The 24,955-nt window shown below is 42.9% G+C and overlaps 1 protein-coding gene across 1 annotated transcript in view; it reads left to right on the forward strand.

Moving 5' to 3' along the window:
* Window positions 1-24,955, forward strand: part of PLG (plasminogen) — a 45,422-nt gene that overhangs the window by 12,739 nt on the left and 7,728 nt on the right. The window contains exons 6-15 of the mRNA XM_004278875.3: window positions 461-581; window positions 2,357-2,475; window positions 3,858-4,020; window positions 4,704-4,849; window positions 8,300-8,459; window positions 15,304-15,485; window positions 17,109-17,257; window positions 18,504-18,597; window positions 22,697-22,817; window positions 24,558-24,638. Of these exons, the coding sequence (XP_004278923.1) occupies window positions 461-581; window positions 2,357-2,475; window positions 3,858-4,020; window positions 4,704-4,849; window positions 8,300-8,459; window positions 15,304-15,485; window positions 17,109-17,257; window positions 18,504-18,597; window positions 22,697-22,817; window positions 24,558-24,638 (1,336 nt within the window). The remainder of the gene's footprint in view (window positions 1-460; window positions 582-2,356; window positions 2,476-3,857; window positions 4,021-4,703; window positions 4,850-8,299; window positions 8,460-15,303; window positions 15,486-17,108; window positions 17,258-18,503; window positions 18,598-22,696; window positions 22,818-24,557; window positions 24,639-24,955) is intronic.

Genomic DNA, 24,955 nt, shown 5'->3' on the forward strand with positions numbered 1-24,955 from the left:
TTGGCAGTTATCCACACGACCAGAATAATTTCATAGAAATTTTTAAAGACCGCTATTGGAATGGGGACCCCAAATATCAAAAAATTCTAGTAGAGAACTTACAGACTCCTGAGATTATGTTCAACCGCTCCCCCACCCCCTTCCCACCCACCAAGGACCACACATCCCACTTTGAAGACATGGCATCATGGAGTTTCTGGATTTGGTCAAGACTGTAATAGTTGAGAAGGTATTAACCAAAATATACTAATTTTCCCATTTGAAAAAGAGAATGACGTTATAGATTGTATTAGAAAGTTAAGCCTTTATTGCCAGTTTTGTTGCCAAGTGATTGTGGGAAAAGTACCTCGAACAAGCGGCAAAGATATTAGACATTTCTAGTGGAATTCTAGTTTTTACTCCGTTTCGCTTCGTCCATTTCAGTTTCTTTCTTCCTTTCCTTCTTGTCCGTTCTGCCCAGATGAATGTATGCATTGCAGTGGAGAACATTACGAGGGCAAAATTTCCAAGACCGTGTCTGGACTTGATTGCCAGGCGTGGGACTCTCAGAGCCCCCATGCTCATGGATACATTCCTGCCAAGTAAGTCTCACCGGGGGTGGAATTAGATGTTTATGACTCTGCAGCGTTATGGGTAATTTAATGTTATTTAGGTATTTTAGCATTCCTCAAAAAGTGAACATACCTGATGTTTTTGAATTTCAAAGTTTGAATCTTCCCACATGACTGCAAATGAAGGATACATTCTTACTACTAGAAATGTGGTCCATGGTAGAGTGATATCATCTGAGAGTTTGTTAGAAATGCAGAATCTCAGACCCGCTGAATCTGAATTTGCCTTATAACCAGATTCCCGGCTAATTCGTAGGTGCATTAAAATTTAAGAGGGGCTTCCCTGGTAGCGCAGTGGTTGAGGGTCCGCCTGCCGATGCAGGGGACGCGGGTTCGTGCCCCAGTCCGGGAAGATCCCACATGCCGCGGAGCGGCTGGGCCCGTGAGCCATGGCCGCTGAGCCTGCGCGTCCAGAGCCTGTGCTCCGCAACGGGAGAGGCCACGACGGGGAGAGGCCCGCGTACCGCAAAAAAAAAAAAAATTTAAGAAAAACAGATACATCTCACTTGTGTATTTTCCAAATATTTCCCTCTTCTCTTTCTTCCTTTCCTTTTCCTTCATAGTGATGAGATTCAAGGTTTCCTAGCCTATGATCTGTGGATGGGCTTTAGGGCTTTGTGAACCCCTCAACATTTTATGTGTATTTATATCAGTACATTTTTCTGGGGTTGAGGATTCCTAACTTTCACTAGCTTCTCAAAGGGGATCATGAATCTATAATAGAAATAAGAGTCTCTGATCTAGAAAGTAATGATTAGTTCTACAGTACAATGGTCTACATCTTCTAATTAATTGTACTTAATTGTACGCATTAATTGTACTTAAAACACCTCCCTCTCTGTAGCTGCTTCGGTCTTTCTCTTCTTTCTAGGACTACTATAGGATTATAACGGGGCTTATAAAAACTTATAGGCAAAGAGACTAAGTCACATATTTCAGTGTAGAAAACAGCTCCATTGAATTTCTGTACCTTCTATTCCAAATAGCTATCTTAAAACACAGCTGTTTGCATTTTCCTTTCCCTATTGTATTCCAAAGAAGAAATACAGTAAAGCCTCAAGGCTCAGAATTGGGTAAATTTACTTTCAGGAAAGCAATCCTGCAAGAGGGTTGCTTAAGCCACTGCTGGTTGCTCTGTCCATCCTGACTAAGCATTTGTGGTCTCAGGAAGGGACGTGAAATGAGCCCAGAGGGGCACGAGGCGTGGCGTGCATCTCGCAGCCTCAGTCACTGGGTCCCTGTGGTTGACGGGACTCTCTGGCCTGCACACAGGAGCATAGCTTATCCGCCTCAGTTTCTATAAGCTTAAAGGCTAGCAGGACCAGAACCGGGTAGATCAGGAGGACAATTCCCTTAAACTATGAAGACACCAACTTCTCAGCTGTACTGTTTACTAGATGACTATCTCTAGCCAGTAAGTACTTTGTGTTTTAAAAATTGCTATTATTTGCAGCTGAATAATTGGAGTTGGCTTACGTCGGTTTTACAGATGGCCAAAATGATAAAGTTGATCCCATTCTGTGACTTTTGCACATGTAAACTGTTAGAAAAACAATCCTTAGAATACTCGGCTAATCTTTCTTATGAGATTGTCATCAGATTGAGGATAACCTTCACCCAGTCACCTCCTTGGCTGCCTCGCTGTGCCTAGCACACAGCAGGTGCTCAATATTTGCTCATTTGAAATGATTCTCATCCGTGGATGTAAATGTTCAGTGCTGTTAAAATCTTTCTTGCACGTTCAGATTTCCAAACAAGAATCTGAAGATGAATTACTGTCGTAACCCTGATGGGGAGCCCCGCCCATGGTGTTTCACCACCGATCCCAGCAAACGCTGGGAATTCTGTGACATCCCGAGATGTAGTAAGTATGCTCATACCCAGTCCTCAGGGATCTTCACCTGTCCCTCTCTTGGTAACAAGAGTGCCATGCCTGAAAATTGCCCTATAAATTCCGTGGGATGTGATTACTCTTTTAGAACAATTTATTGGTTACTATAGGTAATTGATCAGAGTATCTAGTTACTATGGGGTTTTTTTGGTCCCGTAACATAGACTTCTGCCTTTTTTGAGTACAGATGAATGTAGGCTTTTGGGAGCCATCTCTGACCCTTATGGTTCTCTAGCGCTAAAGGCAAATCAGACCCATGCCTTCTGGTACATGGATTTCATTATCAACCAGAGTTCTTTTTAATTGTAAGCACAGAGGTGTCTCTGGATGTCCAGCTTTTCAGTATGTTCAGCTTGGGAGGGAGCAACAGGAGAAGAGAGGTTGGGAGAGAAGATGAAATGGTAGACCTCGCAGGAATGAGTTGGAGAAAACAATTTTATAATATTTTCCTTCTATGAGAATTTGAAGCAAGGCACTGAACAAGGGCACCTGAGACCGTTAAGAAGGACTTAGCAGGCCGTGAGGGCCGGCTTCCTGTTCTTCGCTCTGAAGGTCACCCTTCGGGACGCTGAGGTGCCTCGGTACCCTCCTTCCTGACGAGCAGCAGTTTCTCTTTCTGTCATCTTCTTTTTTTTCTTGAGACTTTTTTTTTTAATTGAAGTATAGTTGATTTACAATATTGTGTTAGTTTTGGGTGTACAGCAAAGTGATTTGGTTATAGATATATATATATATATATATATATATTCTTTTTCACCCGATTCTTTTCCATTATAGTTTATTACAAGATATTGAATATAGTTCCATGTGCTATACAGTAAATTTTTATTTACCTGTTTTATATATGGCAGTGTGTCTTAAGAATTTCTCGACTTCTCACTGCATACCCTTTTCCTTGGAGACACTATTTTCTTTCTTCCCACGGACTCTGTTGTTTGGCTTTGCGGAATATTGGGGGTCATCCAGTTATGTTTACTTAATGAATACTTTATTTTTCATAAAGGAAGTTGGATTGTTGGTACACATGCAGATTTGGGGTGGGATGTGACACATGTTGATCCTTACCTTGTGTGATGAGCTGAGAATATAGAGAAAACAGAATATAGAAAGCAGCATCTATTCCAAGGGTCTTGTCCCTGGAGGAGTTCCTCATGAGATGGTCTTGGAAACATCGATTCTACCACATCAACTTCTTCTGAAAAATGATAAAAAATTTTCACATGCCAATATCTGGGAGGATGAGTGGAAAAGAAGACAGGCTGACGCTCCCTGCATCCATCCATTCCCCCATAATATCCATCTGTGAATCCTTTGCTTAAAAAACATTCATTTGTCATGTATTTTTCCCATTTAAGCAACACCGCCACCATCTTCTGGGCCAACATATCAGTGTCTGAAGGGAAGAGGCGAAAACTATAGAGGAACAGTGGCTGTCACCGTATCTGGGCACACCTGTCAACGCTGGGGTGAGCAGACACCCCACAAGCACAACAGGACCCCAGAAAACTTTCCCTGCAGGTAAGTCTGCTCCGGTCTCTTCCCGGGCAGCTGGGTGGAAAGTGAAATCCCATTGACTTTGCCTTGGAGTCAGTGACAATAGAAACCTAGGCCTACAGCATTTGGGAATGAAAACTGTCCAAGTCACATGCAAGGGAAGTGAAATTTAGCGCTGATTCTCCTAGAACACTGGTTCTCAAAATGTGGTTTCCCAGGCCAGCGGCACCAGCATTATCAGGAAATTTGTTAGAAACGCAAATTCTCGGACCCTATCGTAGATCTACTAAATCAGTAACCTCGGAGTGGGTTTCAGCAACATTTTGACGTTTGTACTAAACGTACAGTAAGGCTTGAGAACATTTAAATTCCAGGGCTATGCTATACGCTTTTGGAGGCAAAGCAGTGTAGAAAATACCCATTGTGTTTCCAGCATAGAGCACAGTGCCCAAAGCCGTGGGAAAAGACCGATTTTGCTCCATTAGACATAGCCCAGGAATATATCTCAATCATTCACCCAAGAGAAGCATCTGTGCCATAATTCTCTGGAATCCTGCTCTGCTTAAGTTCCCACCCATTATCCAGTTTGTATAATTCTAGAGAATTAGCTGGATACATAGCCAGCATCACTATTAACAAGCATGTGTGCACTTTGTTATATCTTTAGCCTTTTTGGAAAACCAAACTCACAGTCGCTTCTTTTTCAGAAATTTGGAAGAAAACTATTGTCGTAACCCTGATGGAGAAACAGGTCCATGGTGCTATACAACCAACAGTGAAGTGAGGTGGGAATACTGCACGATACCATCCTGTGAGCCCTCTCCATTATCCACGGAACGTTTGGATGCCCCAGGTAAGCACGGGCAATGAGAGCTTACTGAGAGCTCCAATGCACTCTGTATTTTTCTACTCCAGGAGTAGCACAATACGCAGTAGCTTTGTTTACGGTTTCATTGTGTTGTGGTCAGAGAACACGCCTTAGGATTTCATTTATTTTCAATGTGTTGAGGCTTGTTTTGTGGTTCAGAATGAGGTCCTCTTGGTGACTGTTTCACATGCAGAATCTGGCTTCTGCTATTGTTGGGTAGAATGTTCTACAAAAGCCAATTAGGTCAAGTTGGTTAGTATTGTGTAGCTCTTCTGAATCCTTACTAATTTTCTGTCTCCTGTTCTATTGCTTACCGAGAAATGAATGGTGACGTTTCCAGCTTCAGCTGTTCGTTTCAGTTTTGTGTTTGCTTTATATATTCTGGAGCTCTTTGTCAGACACAGACACACTTAGGATTGTTGTCTTTTTGAAGAAATGACACCTTTATCATTATGTAATATCTCTCCTTATCTCTAGAAATAGTCCTTGTTCTAAAGTCTACTTTTGCTGAAATGAATACAGCCATAAGAGCTCTATTTTTACTAGCATTTGGATGATATATCTTTTTTTTTTTTTTTTTTTTTTTGCGGTACGCGGGCCTCTCACTGTTGTGGCCTCTCCCGTTGCGGAGCGCAGGCTCCAGACACGCAGGCTCAGCAGCCATGGCTCATGGGCCCAGCTGCTCCGTGGCATGTGGGATCTTCCCGGACCGGGGCACGAACCCGCGTCCCCTGAATCGGCAGGCGGACTCTCAACCACTGCGCCACCAGGGAAGCCCGATATAACTTTTTTTTTCCTCAGTCTTTTAATTGAGATGTTTAGACTGTTTGCATTTAATGTAATTGTTAACCTGGTTGGATTTAAATCTACCATCAAATTAGTTATTTCTACTTGTCCTATGTGAATTTTGTTCCTTTTTTCATCTTTCTCTGCCTTTGCATTAATTGAGTATTTTGTATTGCCTCATTACCACTGATTTTAGTATTTTTTAATGTTTACAATATACATCATTAACTTATCATATTCCACCTACGAATAATATTATTTTACTTGATGTATAATGTAAGAACCTTACAACATTGTACTATTTCCTCCCTCCCGAAATATTGTGCTATTGTTCTCAAAGAGTTTACTTCTATTATGTTAGAAATCTCACAATAAATTGATACTATTTTTGCCCTGAACAGTCATGTTTTAAAGCAATTATAAATTTAAAAAATCTTTTATATTTACTTTCATTTATTTATTTCTACCATTTCTGCTGTGCTTCGTTTCTTTTTGTTTCCATCTGATGTCGTGTTCTTCCTGTAAAAAACTTAACCTTTACCATTTCTTGTAATACAAGTCTGTTGATGATGAAGTCTTTCAGCATTTGTACATCAGAAAGAGTCTTTATATTGCCTTCAACTTAAAAAAATAATTTTTGTTGGGTATAGAATTCTGGGTGGACAATTGTTTTCCCCTTTTACCACTTTAAAGATGTTACTCTATTATCTTCTGTTCTGAGTAGTTTCTGATGGAAATCTTATCTGTGTTCCTCTGTATCTAATATTTCTTTTTTCTCTGGTTGCCTTTAAGACTTTCTCTCATCTTCAGTTTTCAGCAGTTGATTACGGTGTATCTAAGTCAGTCTGTTTGTTTTTTTACTTATTTATTTATGGTATTTATCCTGCTTGAAGTTCTCTGAGCTTCTGGTGTTTGCTGATTGTTGGTTTTCATTAGTTTTGTAAAATTCTCAGCCATTACTGCTCAAATATTTCTTTTCCCTGCTCTCTCTCTCTCTCTCTCTTTTCCTGTTTGGGACTTCAATCACCCAAATATTAGACCATTTCATATTGCCTCATACCTCTTATATGCTTGTTCTACTTTTTTCCCCCACTGTTTTTTTCTCTTTCTCTTTGTATGTCAGTTTAATATTTATCAATCTATTTTCAAGTTCACTGATACTTTCCTCAGTTGTGTTTAATCTCTTGATCAGTCCATTGAAGGAATTTTTCATCTCTGATAACATGGTTTTTATTTCTAGTGTTTGCATTTTCTTCTTCTTTTTTTTTTTAAAAAAAAGAGTTTCCACCTCTGCTGAAATTCTTCACCTATCCATGCATATTGTAGTATGGTACTACAAGATCCTTCAACATATTAATCACAGTTACCTTATAATCTCAATCAGATAGTCTCCACACCTCTGTCTGGCTCTGAGTCATCACTGAGTCTGGCACTGTTGATTGTTTATCACTCAACAGTGGCTTAATTTTTCCTTTTTTTTTGGTGTGTCTTGTAATTTTTAATCAAATGCTGGATATATATGTAGAGGAACAATAACTCTTGAAGCAAATATTATTTACACTTTGAAATGGGCACCCTTCTTCTTTTATCAGTATGTTATGTGGATAATTGAATTGATACAATTAACAGATAAAAGGAATTTGAGTTTCCTTGTTGCTGCTTTTACCTTAAGTGAACCACAGGTTTCAAATCCCTGCAGTGATGGGGTGCAATCACTTTGTGCTTGGAGTAGGGTCTGGGGTGCTGAAGAGTCTTCTCAGTATTCCTAATCCCTTCTCAATTGTTAGCAATCACTGCATGCCTGCACCACAGACGTGGGTCATGCCACACTTCTAACCTGACCCTTGTGATAGACTACTGTTTCTTGTTACTCACTGCTAAGATTTTGGTGGAGGTAGGCGTTCTCTATCTTCCTGGTTTACCCTCAGCCTTAGATAGACTCTGTGCACCTGGGCTTTGAAGGTAACGTTTTTCAGTATTCTTGCCCCTTCTTCCCATGGAGCTAAACTCTAACTTGTATGTGGGGTGAGTCTTGGGTGGAAGAGTAGCAGACTTCTGTTTTGTGTTGGTGAAGTATCCTGGCACAAGAGAATTTTCTGCCCCTCCTCCAGGGTAATAAGATTTTCGTCCTACACCTCCCCGAGAGGCAGTGGACCTTTGCCTTGGTCCTGGGTGCAGGACCATTTCCTGCCCCACTCCCCAGCAGCTTGAGGTTTTGGCTTTGTATAAGCAAAGAGTCTTGGGGAATGCACAACGTTTTCATGTCTTCCTCACTGTCACCCTGTCGTCACCGGCAGCCTACACCAATGAATGTGTCTCTTTCTGGAGACCTGCCCAGTTGTTCTCATGATCTCCCAATGGAGATCCATAGAAGAGAGCCTGCACACAAGTGCAATGTCCAGTTATAAGCACTCTGCCCTGCTTATTTTTTTCTGAGTTTTAAATTAAATATTTACCGAAAAGTTAGGTCCTTAAAGTTTTAGAATGTTATGGATCTATTGTTTTCTTTGCATGTCCATCTGCCTGCCAATATGTAAAAAGAGAAGAGTGTTAATTCCCAGAGATGACTATTCTGTTTGTTTAATAAATTATTTCACATATTTCTCTGTTCTAGTCATTATTTACTGATTTCTTCTATTTCAATTTCAGCACCACCTGAACAAACTCCTGTAGCCCAGGACTGCTACCAGGATAATGGGCAGAGTTATCGAGGGACATCATCCACTACTATCACAGGAAGGAAATGTCAATCTTGGTCATCAATGTTTCCACACCGGCACCAGAAGACCCCAGGAAACTACCCAAATGCGTACGTCTTTGATTTTTAACCATTAGAGGAGCAACAGCCAACTTAAATTCCTGTTAAAAGGGCCATGCTTTAAACAAACATCTTAGGACCAAATTTCCTTTGGCTCCAGACTATGAGACAAAATATCTCAGGCAGCTTTTGCTTTTGAGCAAAATTTCTGAAAGAAGAGAAGCTAGAGGCTGGCTATCTTTCCTGAGTAGTTTTGCAGAAGCAGGGTGGGAGATATAGAGGGGCCGAGGTCATAGTAGTAAAAAGCTGAGAAGAACAAATGATCAAGAGCTTAGAAATAGCATCATTCCACAGCACCTGCTAAAGATCAGTGTCGTCTTTCAACTATGGAATTTTATCATTTCATCCTCCAACTCCTGAAGGGGTTTTGTGTTTGTCATTGAGTAATAAATATAAATACTTATCACCACCGGGTGATAAATATAAGTATTTTTCACCTGACCTGTATAGATACATTGGGTCCTGAGCACTCGTGGTCTAAAGGGATACGAGTTACCAGAACATTAGGAGCAAAAGCAAGAAGGCAGATTAGAGTCAGAAAGTATACAGATACTGAGAGGCAAAATGGACATACAGATGGACGAAAGCTAGGTCTGGTCAGACCAGATTTTCTGCGATAAATGGCTGTAAAACATACGGAAAAACTGTTTTCACATGATGGACAACAGGCAGCACAGGACAAACTTTTCAGAAAAGAAAATAAATTAGAATAAATTTACAAGTACCCTGGTTTTCTTCCTGGAGATACTTCCTGGACTGCAGTTAAAGGAGGTGGAACCAAAGCAGACCACAACAGTCTTGCTAAACTGAGGACACAGAGATTGGAGTTGGGGATTAGTGAGGCAGCTTGGATTTAGTAGGCTGGGTAATCATGAGGAAGGATCCATGCAGAGAAGGAGCTCCAGAAATATGTATAGAGTTCTCCTGAAGTCTCTGGCTGAATATAAAACTGCAAACGCACAGGGAGAGATTCCACAATGTTAGTGGGACGAAGAACAACTACCAGGGAACAGGGAGATAAACGGAGATTATAGAACTCACACAGCACTAGGAGATTCTGTGTTTGCAGAGTTGAGATTCTTACTAGCCAGAGAGGAGAGACTTCATGGGACACCTTGGGCATTCAGTAAGGAATCCAGAAAAGTCACACTTTAGGGGTAGGATTAGTGTATTCCTGGAATAAAGGTTACTCTAGAAAAACACCCTAGCAAAGCTTTAAAGCAATCCTAAAATGAACGTAATGATCTCCAAGTAAATTAACTGTCTGCCAGAAGAAAAGTCAACACTCTTGAGAGGAAAATAACAAAATCAAGCCACTCAGTAATGTGGTATCTACAACGTCTGGCAGAAATTTAAAAATTACTAGACATGCAAAGATCTTTAAATGTGATCCATAATGAGTAGAAAAATCAGTCAATACAGACTCAGAAATGATAGAAATGATGGAATTGGCAGACAAAAAATTCTGAAAGATATTATAATTGTGTTTAAGGATTTAAAGAAAAATAAGAACATGAAAGAATTAAATGGATAAGCTAAAGAGAAAGGAAACTGTAAAAGAGGCAAATGGAAAAGACAGAACTAAATATATATATATATATTTAAGAACTAAATATATATATTTAAATATATATCTTAAATGAAAAATTCACTGGATGTCTTTACCATCAGGTAGACAATACAGAAGACATTACTGTTACAATGACATGACATGACATGACATGACATGACGTGACATGACATTACAGTAGACATTACTGTTCTAATTTTCTTACAGTATGCATGATGCTGTATCATACTAATACACGTTTGAATGTGGTAAGTTAGAGAGGGATATTGTAAATCCTAGAGTAACCACTGAAAATGAAAACTCAGAGGAATAGATAATAATAAGGATATTCAATTAATCCAAAAGGAAGAAGAAAAGGAGAGAAAAAGAGTAAAGAAGGCATGGTAGAAACAGAACACAAATAGAATGATGTTAGACTTAAACCCAGCCCTATCAATAAGTATATTAAATATAAAAAGGATAAAACAATGCAATTAGAAGGCAGAGATTGTCAAGTTGAATAAAACCAAAGCCCAGTTATGGTCTCTTTACAATACGTGGTCTTTAAATATAAAGACATAAATAAGTTAAAAATCAAAATATGGAAAACTAATACCATAAAAACACTACCATATGACCCAGCAATCCCCCTACTGGGCATATACCCTGAGAAAACCATAATTCAAAAAGAGTCATGTACCAAAATGTTCATTGCAGCTCTATTTACAATAGCCAGGAGATAGAAGCAACCTAAGTGTCCATCATCGGATGAATGGATAAAGAAGATGTGTCACATATATACAATGGAATATTACTCAGCCGTAAAAAGAAATGAAATTGAGTTATTTGTAGTGAGGTGGATGGAGCTAGAGTCTGTCATACAGAGTGAAGTAAGTCAGAAAGAGAAAAACAAATACCGTATGCTAACACATGACAAAGTGAGAGAGTGGCATGGACATATATACACTACCAAATGTAAAATAGATAGCTAGTGGGAAGCAGCCGCATAGCACAGGGAGATCAGCTCGGTGCTTTGTGACCACCTAGAGGCGGGGGATAGGGAGGGTGGGAGGGAGGGAGACGCAAGAGGGAAGAGATATGGGAACATACGTATATGTATAACTGATTCACTTTGTTATAAAGCAGAAACTAACATATCATTGTAAAGCAATTATACTCCAATAAAGATGTAAAAAAAAACCACTAATCAAAAGAAAGCTAGAATGGTTTTTAACATCAGACAGACAAGATTAATTTAGGATAAGAAATATACCAGAGATAAAAAGGCCATTTTTGAAGTAAAAAGCGTTAACCATGCTAAATGTGTTAACCCTAATAACAGAGGTTCAGATGTATGAAGCAAAAACTGACAGAACTAAAGAGAGAAATAGATGCGTCCACAATTACAGTTGGAGATTTTCTCACTTCTCTCTTGTATAGTTAAAACTTCTCCCAAAACAATACAGTAGGACAAGTACATGAAAGATTCAGAGAAGATACAGAAGTTTTGGAGGAAAATATGAACCAATACAACATATGCCCAACTTTAGAATACACATGCAAGTGCACATGGAACATTCACCAAGGTATATCATATGCTTGGCCTTGAAATAAGTCCCAATAAATTTAAAAGGATTAAAATAATATACAGGTGTCTTCTGAGCCAACAGAATTAAATGAGATATAAATAATGAAAAGTTTAGGAAATTCTCAAATATTTGGAAATTAACGAACACATTTCTAAATAACCCATGAGTCAAAAAAGAAATCACAGAGGAATTCAGGAAGTGGTACTGGCAATGCCAGGAAGTGATACTGGCAAAAAGATATACAAATGGAAAAAGGGAAAGTCTGGAAACAGACCCGCAACATGTATGGTCAGTTGATTTTCAGTATACCTGGCGAAGCAATTCAATAGGAAAAGGAAAATTTCCCCCAAATTGTTCTGGAACAACTGAGTGTCCATAAAGGAAAAAAACCCAAAACCTTGACTCCTACCTGCCATGTCAAATTCACTTGAGGAAACTCTTAGACCTGAAAGTAAAGGTTAAAACTAAAGCTGAAATTTAAAGCTTCTGGAAAAAAACATGAGATTATTTTCAAGCCTTGGGGAAGGCAGACCATTTTTGGATAGGATCCAGAAAGCATTATAAAATATTATAATTTGGACTTTAATAAAATGAAAACTTTGCTCATCAAAAGTCATTGTTAAGAAAATAGACAAGGGCTTCCCTGGTGGCGCAGTGGTTGAGAGTCCGCCTGCCGATGCGGGGGACACAGGTTCGTGCCCCGCTCCGGGAAGATCCCACATGCCACGGAGCGGCTGGGCCCGTGAGCCATGGCTGCTGAGCCTGTGCGTCCGGAGCCTGTGCTCCGCATTGGGAGAGGCCACGACAGTGAGAAGCCCACGTACCGCAAAAAAAAAAAAAAAAGAAAGAAAGAAAATAGACAAGTCAGGGACTGGGAGAAAAATAATCTCAATCCATATATCTGACAAACGGCTTGTATCTAGAATGTGTAAAGATCCCTTCCACCCACTAGTAAGAAGACAAACAACCTAATAAAAAGGGGCAAAAGACTTTAATAGACATTCCACAGGGAAAGATATACAAATGGTCAATAAGCACCTGAAAAAATGTTCAACATTTTAGCCATTACAGAAATAAGAATTATAACCACAAAATAAGAAGTGTGCCCAGGCTGCGGAGCAGCTGCAGCTCTCACACATGTTGGTAGGGATGTAAAATGGACCGACCACTCTGGACACCAGTCCAACATTTTCTTATAAAGTTAAACGTGCATCTGCCTACAAACCTGCGATTCTATTTGTGAATACTCACCCAAGCGAAACGAAACATAAGCCCCCAAAAAGATCTACCAGGATGTTCTTAGCAGCTTCAGTCATAAAATTGCCCCAAACTGGAAAGCACTTCAGTGGCCATCAATAAGAACATGAACAATTGGTGGGATATTCATACCATGGAATACTATTCAGAAATAAAAAGCAACAAGCTACTGATACTCTCAAAGAGCACGGATAAAGCTTATAAACACTATCCTAAGGAGAGAAGCCACGTAAAAGGTACATACTTGTATGAGCCCATTCGTATGAAGTTCCAGAGAAGGCAAAACTAATTTATGGTGAAAGAAATCAATAGTATTTGCGTCTGGGGGGCAGCTGAGATTGATTGAGCAGTGACCCAAGGGAGGTTTCTGAGGCTGATGGAAATGTTCTCTATCGCACTAGGAGTGTGGGTTATACAGGTATGTGTGTTCATCAAAACTCGTCAAACTACCTTAAAAAAAAAAAGGGCAGTCACAAAGCACCGAGCTGATCTCCCTGTGCTATGCGGCTGCTTCCCACTAGCTATCTACCTTACGTTTGGTAGTGTATATATGTCCATGCCTCTCTCTCGCATTGTCACAGCTCACCCTTCCGCCTCCCCATATCCTCAAGTCCATTCTCTAGTAGGTCTGTGTCTTTATTGCTGTCTTACCCCTAGGTTCTTCATGACATTTTTTTTTTCTTAAATTCCATATATATGTGTTAGCATACGGTATTTGTCTTTCTCTTTCTGACTTACTTCACTCTGTATGACAGACTCGGTGCTTTGTGACCGCCTGGAGGGGTGGGATAGGGAGGGTGGGAGGGAGGGAGATGCAAGAGGGAAGAGATATGGGAGCATATGTATATGTATAACTGATTCACTTTGTTATAAAGCAGAAACTAACACCATTGTAAAGCAATTATACTCCAATAAAGATGTAAAAAAAAAAGAGCAGGAGTCTGTTTCACATGACAAGATTTTAACACATCCAGGGCTCAGAAACCTGCTAACGGGCTTCCTCAATTTGTGGGCCTGGGCTTGAGACTGTCACTTGTCTATAGTACCCACAGACACAGAGTTGCTGGATTCCCATAATACGTTTCAAACTATCTCACGAGCCTCAGGCCATGGGTCTAAGCTGCAAGGGGGTGTCCAAGGCTGAGGCTTCTGAGAGGCTGGGGCGAAGTTCTGGCCCTGGGGATCCAAGTTGCCCAGTGAGCCCCAGGCTGCTCGTCTGCTCTGTCCTTATCCAATTGTTTCTGATTCAGCTCCCACAGACCCTGTGGTCTATCCAGACGTCTCCCTTCATCCCTTTGATCCCACTGTCCTTTAGTCACGCCCCCTCCCCTCAGTCCCCGAGTGGCTCCAGCTAGAGGGGTCTGGGGTTCCTCCCCGTATGCCCCAGAATGCATCCTCTGGAAACCTCATCCTGCCTGGGAGCTAGTTTTCCAGGAAGGCTTCCACAAGCCTTCCAATTCCCAAACCCACTTGATCTACCTATGATATTTACAGTAATATGACTGTCATGAGTTTTTGTTACATCGTAAAATACAGTATGAGTAAATAGAATAAGAGAGCGGGCCTGGGAATATCAGTATCATCTTGTATGTCTTTTCTGCCTTGGATAAATATGTTTTGGTTCCAACTTACGTAGCCCTATGTACTCACATAGAGAGAGAAAGCCAGAGATATAGATATATTTGTATGTGCCTTTAAAAAACTCTAAAATACATGCTTCAAAATCCATATTGGTTATCCCTGGGGAATGTATTTGACATTCCCAGGGAAAGGAAGATATTCTGATACTTTCTCTTATAAATTTATATATGATCTGTTTTTATATGGAGCATATATTACTTTTGATTTCTTTTTAAACAAATTTATTTATTTTTGGCTGCATTGGTTCTTCACTGCTGCGGGCGGGCTTTCTCTAGTGCATCGAGCAGGGGCTACTGTTCCTTGCGGTGCGCGGACTTCTCACTGCGGTGGCTTCTCTTGTTGCAGAGCACGGGCTCTAGGCGTGTGGGCTTCAGTAGTTGTGGTGTGTGGGCTCAGAAGTTGTGGCTCGTGGGCTCAGTAGTTGTGGCTCACAGGCTCTAGAGCACAGGCTCAGTAGTTGTGGCGCATGGGCTTACTTGCTCCACGGCATGTGGGATCTTCCCGGACCAGGGCTCGAACCCGTGTCCCCTGCATTGGCAGGCGGATTCTTAACCGCTGCACCACCAGGGAAGTCCCTTGATTTTTTTAAAATAAAAACTATAACCTATTTTTAAAAACTTACCCACTTTGTAAGAAGTTGAGGACCATCTGTGCTTGTGACATCATAATAATAATTGGTATCTTTGGTATCTTAATGGAAATATTTCAGTCACTTTGCTGTAACAAAATTCAGAGGGTGCTGGGGTGCCCCTGAAGATTCGCTCACCTCTCATGACCTATACTGTTGTGGAATTTACAGTGGCTTGACAATGAACTACTGCAGAAATCCAGATGCTGATAAAAGCCCTTGGTGTTATACCACTGATCCGAGCGTCAGATGGGAGTTCTGTAACCTGAAGAAATGCTCAGGAGCACAAGAGCAGGTCACAGAATCTCCAACTGCTGCCCAGGCTCCAAGTATACAGGATCCTTCTGAAGCAGGTAAGAAGTCTGCGGCCAGACATCTATATGGTTGGGTATCGGGATGATAAGAGATGGAAAATCTTTGGGATGCAGAGGCGTCATTGTTACAGGGAGCTGGAGTGCTGGCTGAGTCTGCGATATGGAAGGAAGCCTCAGTGTATCACCTGGGGGAGCCAGAGCTGCTCTTGCTGGCATGATGGGGTAGGGCGTTTCTTTAGGATTTGAAAACTAGTTGGTTGTGAGGGATGGATACAATTTTGAGCCTGGGTGGACTGACAGGTTGATGATGGTGGCCGAGATGGGACATTCTAGAAAAGCAAGTCTCTGCCTTTTGCATGGAGGGATAGAAATGGCTGATTTGGTTTTGAATGTACAGAGTTAGGAGGGCTAGGAGGACCGTCAAAGATCATCTCCAACAAACACCTGGCGAAGTGGACATGTAGCTCCAAGGGTTTCGGGGCCTGAGCATAAGAATGTCGTTGTCATCTGAGGTGGGAGACATGAAAATATCACAGTCCTCTCTGTTTCCCTGGCCCTTCGCCCACGTGTCGCTCTAAGTGCTTAGCCCCTGGTCCTGTGGTTGTCAGGTGGCAGGAAGTGCTCTGTACCGCTGCAGGGTAAGGAAACAGAGGGGGCTGATTCTCCCCCTGCCCCGGAATGAAAACTCAGGGGTCCCATGGCTTGTCTGACCACTTTCAGATAATCCAAAATCAGACAGAAATGATTAAATGAGAACTTGGTTTCAAGTTGAGACCCCCTCTCCTTCCGGAGGTGAACTTGCCTCCTCCAGGATGCTGGAGAAACCTCACCTACTGCTCCCTACTGTACACCTGTACACCTGTACAGCTGCTGTACACACAGGGCCAGCTCATCTCTCCCCACTCTTTCTTGGTGAGACTCTGAGTGCCGTGCTCCAGCTGGGGATCCCTCCTGATAAGACCTCGCATGGCCTCACGTGATGCCCCACACTTGGCGCATGAGTAACTCACACACCCTGGCCCTGGAAAACACTGGAGGCTGCCTAGCCCAGCCCTGCTCCTTGACTGGGAAGCCAGCTGGCCCAGCTTTTGCTTTGTGGATTTTCCAAGTGGCCATCAGAGCACTGGGCACTGGGTCCCCATATGTAACACACATCAATTTCTCTGAGGGGTTCTGCCGAATCCCCCAACCGCAAGGCTTGAGGTGAGGGATGAGTTTGGGGAAGGGGCCTCTAGTCATCTCCTTATTACCTCTTTCATCCCAGAAGGTGGGAACTCACAGCACAGCTCTGGCCAAAATAATATTTTTTATAAAATCCTTTTCAATCTGCACTGTTTCTCTCCATCCTTGTTGAGGTGTTCAAGAATCATCTAACAGTTCACGGTGGCATCTGTGTTACCACTCAGCTTGTTATAAAATTGATTATCTTAGTGTCCTGGCCGAACTTCCCATTCTAACATCTCGGCTTCTGACTATTTCTGAGCCAATAGCGTTTCTGGTAACTTGTCAAATTCCGCAGAGCTCACTGAAGTCTTCGGCACTCCTGTGTTCTGAAGGATGTGACCACAGTCTGTCCTGAGAGAAACCTAGCACTGCTGCGTTTGTTCCTTGTCACCCGGCTCTGTGTAATGACAGGAGACCACCATTCTCTCTCCCCTACAGACTGCATGTTCGGCACTGGTAAAGGATACCGGGGCAAGAAGGCGACCACGGTGGCCGGTGTCCCCTGCCAGGAGTGGGCTGCCCAGGAGCCCCACAAACACAACATTTTCACTCCAGAGACAAACCCATGGGCAGGTTTGGAAAAAAATGTAAGCCGCTTCGATTTGGACTCGAGTTTGCCTTTTGTTGACGAGTCTTTGCAGACTGAATTGACTCTCTGTTACAGAAAGTCAGCCTGACGCAGGTTCAGTGCGAGAGATTTCAGGGGACCAAGCGTAGGATCTAACCAGCCTCCGCGTGGGAGGGAGGGTTAGCACGGGCAAGCCAACCTCCCTGCTTTTATCACTTCCATGTGTGACATTTCCTGTCTGCTTTTGTTACTGGTTTATGGTTTCCAATGATCAAAGATGACCTTCATGACATTGTAGTTGGATTTTTCTAGAAAAAAACTGGATGCATAATTAGGACTCCACTAGGATTTCCCCTAGTCCCACACATTCTCTGGGGTGGTTTCCTCTGGGGTATAGGTGTGTAGAGGGAAGGAAAAGGAAGACACAGTCTTTCCACAGCTGACCCACAGAGGGTGCCCAGGCCAGGGGAATAAGCAATTCTGAAGCCACAGCAAACAGGCACCATCAAGCAGAAGATTGACATGAACAAGGTACAGGACGAGTCATCCACGTCTACAGTCCCCTACTGTCGGGTCCCTACAGTCCCCACGGACACAGGCTGCTGAGCGGGGAGGCCCCTTTATACAGTCTCTACCTCAAGACGCCTCAGGGTCTTCACCCCTTCCCCAGGGGAGTGGCCTCAAGGCTGGAGCTCCTTTTGAACGAGGAGAAGTGACGGATGGCATTCTGTGAGTGAGAGGCTTGACACGCATCCTGAAATGGTAGCTTTGCCTGCCTCCCTCCCAAAGGAGCACTAACCCTTCATCTTCTCAGGACAGCAGTGAAACCAGTGTCTGCGCCTCATGTGACATTCTCTGCCCTCTCCCGCCCGGGTGTGCGCCACCCCCTATATGCCAGCCTCACGTGACATTCTCTGCCCTCTCCTGCCGCGGTGTGCACCACCCTCTATATGCCAGCCTCACGTAACATTCTCTGCCCTCTCCCGCCTGGGTGTGCGCCACCCCCTATATGCCAGCCTCATGTGACATTCTCTGCCCTCTCCCACCCCGGTGTGCGCCACCCCCTATATGCCAGCCTCATGTGACATTCTCTGCCCTCTCCCGCCCGGGTGTGCGCCACCCCCTATATGCCAGCCTCACGTGACATTCTCTGCCCTCTCCTGCCGCGGTGTGCACCACCCCCTATATGCCAGCCCCATGTGACCCTCTCTGCCCTCTTCCGCCCCGGTGTGCGCCACCCCCTATATGCCAGCCTCTTTTTCCAGTACTGCCGCAATCCTGATGGTGATGTCAATGGTCCCTGGTGCTACACGACAAATCCAAGAAAACTTTTTGACTACTGTGATGTCCCTCATTGTGGTAAGCTTCTTTCTTTTTTGGAAGGAAATGACTTCTAAATAAATGCAGCATCACCTGGTCTTAGATCTGCAAGACAAGAGTTTGGGCTGAGCACTTCTGGGCAAGAGAGGGTCCCCTCTCCTTGGGAGCCCTCTTTTCATCCTGGGCCTCTTGAATCTGTCCTACTCGTGGCCCCCTTTGTTAGGCACCGCCCCCTCCTCTGACTCCGTAAACAAAATAAATGCAAAATTCTCCAAAAGAGCAACTTCAGAGGTGATCTAATCAGCCTCCAGAGAGTTCCACTGAACTCTCCAGTGTCTGGGGTGGGAGGCATGAAACACAAACTTAGAGTCACCCAGATAGGAAACTCTCTCTTTCAGCAGCTGAGAAGAAAGAAAGTACAAACAGCAGGAAACTGCTAAACATACAACATGCATTGTAAACCTATAAACTGTCATCCTAAGAATTCAATGAACAGTAACACAGCTCTTTACAAAGCCCCAGTTTTCTTTATCCTAAGATGACTATGCACTAGCCACGCATTAGTCAGACAACTTAGAGGAAGCTTGCTGGGTTCTTTCCTCATTTCTCTGAGACTTTTCTAGGGAGTGAGAAGCTTTGTTCAGCGAAAGGGGAGTTGAAGTTAGTTCTGAAAAGTTTGGGGTAACAAATCCATACGTAGGTAACAAATCCATAGATAGGACTTTTCTAGGGAGTGAGAAGCTTGGATCAGGGAAAGGGGAGTTGACGTTAGTTCTGAAAAGTCTGGGGTAACAAATTCATAGACAGACAGATAGATAGATAGATAGAGGTAACAAATCCATAGATAGGTCTGGAGAACAATGTAAACCACTTTGATTTGGACCCTACCTTACTTTCCGCTGACCCATCTTTGCAAACACCATCTGTCCTGGTTCCCGCTAATCAGTCTGGACTTCTGTTTTGCACCGTTTGATTGCATCTGCTTGTGTCTGCCACGTGCGGGGACAGGCTGGAGCAGAGAAGTTGCTGCTGCAAAGCCACTTAAGTCCACGTCCGGAGATGGTTTGGGAGGCAGTTTGGGGAAGGGGTTGAGAGCTCCGGAGCCACACTGTCGGGCTTTGATTTGGGGCCACTGCTGGGTAGAGCAGGGGGGAGGAGGGAGAGGTCAGGGTGACAGGAAAGATTCTACTTGGCTGCTGTCCTTGTGCTCTCTGGACTTGGGGAATTTATAGCTGACTCGTTCTCCAGTGTGTGTTTGCTGTGCACAAGCTCTCTTGGTGGCCCTCCATCTGAGAGCCCCTGGTGGGGTTAGCGCCTCCCTTTCCACTCCTCCCTGCCACCCTGCAGCTTTCTGGTACCCCACTGCCTCTTACCGCGTGGCCTCGCTATCCTGGACAGGCTGCCTATGTGGCATGATTGCCTTTAACTTGTATAGCTTGACAGTCCCGCCCCGGCCTCTACAGCTGTGCCTGGGATTCATGCACCTCTGATTCCCCCTGAAGGGAAGTACAGCAACGTCCCAGGTGCAGCCCTCAGTCACCACCAGATGCTATCAGCTTCTCAAGTGTGAGGCAGGCCTGGGTATCCTTCTTCAGGAAATATGTCTCAAGATCAGACCACGTGGTCTGATAACGTGCCCACATCATGAGGAAGCGGGGACCTCACAGTCCGCTGGAACAGCCCTCTCTCCATCCTTTCTTCTTTCTTCCATCTTAAGAACCTGATTCTTTTCCATCCTTGACTTGGGTAAGAGTACCAGCATTGTAGAAGAGGCTATTTGCCTTGAAGTCTGCAGGTGGAGGTTTACCTTACACATCCCCGGGCATCCTTGGGGCCTCTGTTGAATCTTTCAGTGCAACATCGTTTTACGTACCCACCATCAGAAGGTAAAGATTACAAACCTCAGCTGTTTCCTTCTTTCTAGTGCTTAGAGCAATGCCTAGTACATGCCAGGCACTACGTATACATATTTGAATACATATTTGCTGAATGAGTAAATTCAGCAAATACGTATTCAAATAAATGAGCGAAATCTCGAACCACAGTTCCTCCAACATGTCAGGTCGGTGCTTAAAAGGGTGACTATCCCAGGTTAAGGGTGCTTTCTGTGTGTGTGCTTGGATGGCTTTCGACAAGTTTATTCAGATTTTACAGAATATGAAATCTCTTTGAAGTATGACTTTGTTTTTTTAGGTTATTTTCATTTTCTCTGTTTTTTAAAAAAGATTTTTACTGCTTATTCCTGGGAGATTTTGGATTTCCTTTATGTAAGTGAGAAATTTCCTAATAGCAATTTTCCTTAAAATTTCCAAACTTTACATTGTCTGTAATTCACATGGAAAACATCTTTAAAATGAAAAAGTAACACTGATTAACTTTTTAGGCTACACGTAAGCTTCTTTAAGCAACTCACCTGAAAAATGTGTGTAAATATTCCGTGTTATTAAAACAATGGCACCATGCAAATTGCACATAAGTAAGAGCATAAGTAAAACAATTTGAAATCAGAACTATATTCTATTCAGCCCAGTATTCTGCTTCTCAATTTTATCAAGGGATTGTATTGTTTTTCTCTTTAATATTAACCTCAAAAATTGAAAGATGTGGGCTTCCCTGGTGGCGCAGTGGTTGAGAGTCCGCCTGCCGATGCAGGGGACGCGGGTTCGTGCCCCGGTCCGGGAAGAACCCACATGCCGCGGAGCGGCTGGGCCCGTGAGCCATGGCCGCTGAGCCTGCGCGTCCGGAGCCTGTGCTCCGCAACGGGAGAGGCCACAGCAGTGAGAGGCCCGCGTATTGCAAATAAATAAATAAATAAATAAAATGAAAATAAATTTGAAAGATGCCCATTTTAAACATAATTTTATTTATTTATATTCGTTTATTTTAAATTGTAAATTTTTGTTAATTGGTTTTAACAACTCATTTCAATTCCACCAACACTAACAGTACAAATAGTAAGTAATTAAAAATAAATAGAACTTCAGTTTTGTTTCGAATACTAAGACCAGGGTACCATAATATCTGTAGTTATTCTTTTCTTAGTCCATTTCTGTAAGTCTATTCTGTGTAAGACACAGTAAGAGAAATTAAGGTCAGTGTTAGAGAGTAGGATTTCATTATATTGCATGCTTCTTTAAAAAAAAAAAAAAACAACTTCTGTATATAGATTCTCAGAATAGGCCAAGACAATTGGAAAGGTATTTGGAAAATTCAGATTCCAGATTCACTAGAGGATAGAATCTCTTGGTTGATTAAGAGCAAAAAATTTCTCCTTGTAATGTCATTATCAAGATGATTTATGCTTCTGTTTTTGAAGATCTTAAAGGACTCCAGACAGTGGAGAAGCCCTTTATGAATACCTTGTGTAGCCCCTGAACTGTTCTAGACATTAGTAAGTGGCACCAACCAGAGATGGAGCATTAACCCTAATCTCCAGGAACCCTGCAGGCCAGGTGGAGAGAGAAAGCAGGTGGGAGAGTGAATAGAGAGGAAGGCAAGCGAACGGAAGTCATCCCCGTGGCATTGGGTTAGTCTTGGGAGGCTCCCTGGAAGAGTCATCCTGAAACTGGCTAAGAGAAGCCATTATTTCAGTTTAGGACTGTTATCCTTGCTACACACACAGACACACACACACGCACACATGCGTGCACACACAAACACACGCACACATACGTGCACACACAGAGATTCACATTTTAAAAATACTCTTAGTGCCTTTCAATGGGGATGACAGTTATGGTTTTCAGTAAACTTTACATGGTTCAGATGATGATGGTGACGATGGTTCACTCTCTAGATATTCACATCAAGTCAGAATAACAATTTGTGTCAGTCAAGCTCCTCTCCAAAAAGCTCTCATTCTAATGCCTAACTCTTCCAAATTTATTTAATCACTTCCTTAAGAAAGCAGTAAAAAAAAAAAAAAGTACTTATATTTTCTTGAAAGGAGAAGGAAATGTTGTTGTCCCCTACCACTCTTGAAACTTAGAAAAAATATTCCAAAAGTTGTTTATGATTTTACTACTTAGTTTGGGCTTTGGGATGGCAAAAATTCAGTGCTTCAGCCATGAGCCATGAATTTATCATGAGTTGCTCTCTCACGTCTTCAAATGCAAATTTTTCCCACTTTGTGCCACAGCTTCCTCTTCATTTGATTGTGGAAAGCCCCAGATAGAGCCGAAGAAGTGTCCTGGAAGGGTTGTAGGTGGGTGCGTGTCCACCCCACACTCCTGGCCCTGGCAAGTCAGCCTTCGAAAAAGGTAACACCATTTCCAGAAACAGTGTATTCCATCCTCCTGTGTACTCCTTGCAAAACCTTTCTACATTCACACTAAATCCACATACCCTCAGTATCAGTACCTGCCTCTAAGTTCTGCAAAGGGGTAAGGAAAACTATAAAAAATATTTTCTATGTTTTTTAGTTGAGGTATAGATGCTGTACAATATGTTACAGTTGTACAATATAGTGATTCACCATTTTTAAAGGTTATACTCCATTTATAGTTATTATAAAATATTGGTTATATTCCCCGTGTAGTACGATATATTCTTGTAGCTTATTTTATACCTAACAGTTTGAACCTCTCACTCCCCCTCCCTATATAGCCCCTCCTCCCTTCCCTCTCCCCACTGGTAACCACTAGTTTGTTCTCTATATCTGTGAGTCTGCTTCTTTTTTTGTTATATTCTTTTCTATGTTCTTCAGTTTGAAAATATTCAGAATTAGAACCTTTTTTTTTTTTTGATCTGGGCAGCTATCATCAAAACTGATAAATGTAGCAATTTACACTAAGTTCCAATATTGCTGAAAAAGTATGGAAGATGCCTTGAGGGTTTAGATAGATACCCACTGTTACTTTGTCAAATGAAGAGAAAGGGATATTTTTAGAAATGGGACACCTGGAGGGGGAGGGTAAAGATTAAATTATCTATAATATATCACAGATACAGAGTCTCTTCTTTTTTTTCTTTCTTTCTTTCCTTCCTTCCTTCCACAGTTTTGTGAACTACTGAATTTAATCAAAGGGTGCTCACCTATTTGCAAAACGCACCTTCTTCAGTGAAGGGTAGCTCAGGATCGCCGTAATTTAAGAGTGATCAGTCCCCATCCTACATGACCCAGAAGGTTCAGGTTATCTTTCAGTGGCGCTCGCCTTTAATAAGCCCATTTGGTCTCATTCGAAGCACACGCGGGAAACAGGCTGATCTGCTTTTGATGTTGCACCAGAGCGCATGTGCCTAATCGCTGTGCTCAGTGGTCTTCCTTCCTTCCGCTTGTGAGATGCTATCGATGAATGAAAATAGTCTATTTCATTCCCTGGTTGAGTCGGCTTTTATTCGTCTTATCATTTAGTAACTGCTTGAGATACAGAGCCTTCACCTTTCACGTATCTCATATTTCCTCTTTCCCAAGATGCGCTGTGGTCTATTTCCAGATTGATAATCGCCTTGCTGGTTATTCACTTACTATTTGTGTCCCTTTCATTATGATGGGCTTCGGAGCGGCTCACACAAATTTTATGAGCGACCCCGTGCCTAAGCAGTCCAATAAAGTAAATGATTTAGGAGACATTCCCCCCAGAGTGAACTTTCTCAGGTAAGATTAGCAGATGCCCGTGAATCACGGCTACTCAGGATCCCATTTAGTTCCCTGAAGAATGACTCATCGGGTCTTGCATAGATCTTGTCAAAAAGAAGTGACAGGGAGCTGGAGTCCAGGGTCAAAGGGTCAAAGCCATGGGCGTGGACCCCCTGTTGGAGTCGCGCGTGGCTTTGCTGGGCCTCGCCTGCGCGCCAGCCACCTTCCAGAGTGGTGTAGTGACCTCCTGAGAACCCACCACAGGAGCACAGCTCAAAGCTCCCACCATCCCGATGACGGGCTGGTCACCTTGTCCTTTGGGAACGTCAGCGATATCACAACAGAGTGAGCACCACTTCCGGGCTTTCTGAGGAATAAATCATCAGGTTTGAACTAAAATCCCGGCACGTTTTCCTTCTAGATTTCCTTCTAGAAGCCACTTCTGTGGAGGCACCTTAATATCCCCAGAGTGGGTGTTGACTGCTGCCCACTGCCTGGACAGGTATGTTTAGGGGACCCCTGACACAAAGACTCACTCGTCTTAAAGACTTCCGCCTCCCCCTCTCTCCTTTCCTTCACCTTTTCTCCTCCCCTCTCCCCTTCCCTGTCCCCTCCCCTTCCTTCCCTCCTTCCTTTCGTGGCAGTGACACTGGGGACCAGGGAGTGGATGAGAAGGGCCTGAGGCAGAATTGCCAGGGCCATTGGACGAGAGAGGAGGAGGTGTTTCTAGAGAGAAACGAAGAAGACAGACCCCTATCTGCCCTGCGCCAACTTCAGTGTTGGTGTCATTCTTCCTCTGAGGTCAGGCCGAAAGCAGCC

Source organism: Orcinus orca, chromosome 12 (assembly GCF_937001465.1).
Source record: "Orcinus orca chromosome 12, mOrcOrc1.1, whole genome shotgun sequence".
Classification (NCBI taxonomy): domain Eukaryota; kingdom Metazoa; phylum Chordata; class Mammalia; order Artiodactyla; family Delphinidae; genus Orcinus; species Orcinus orca.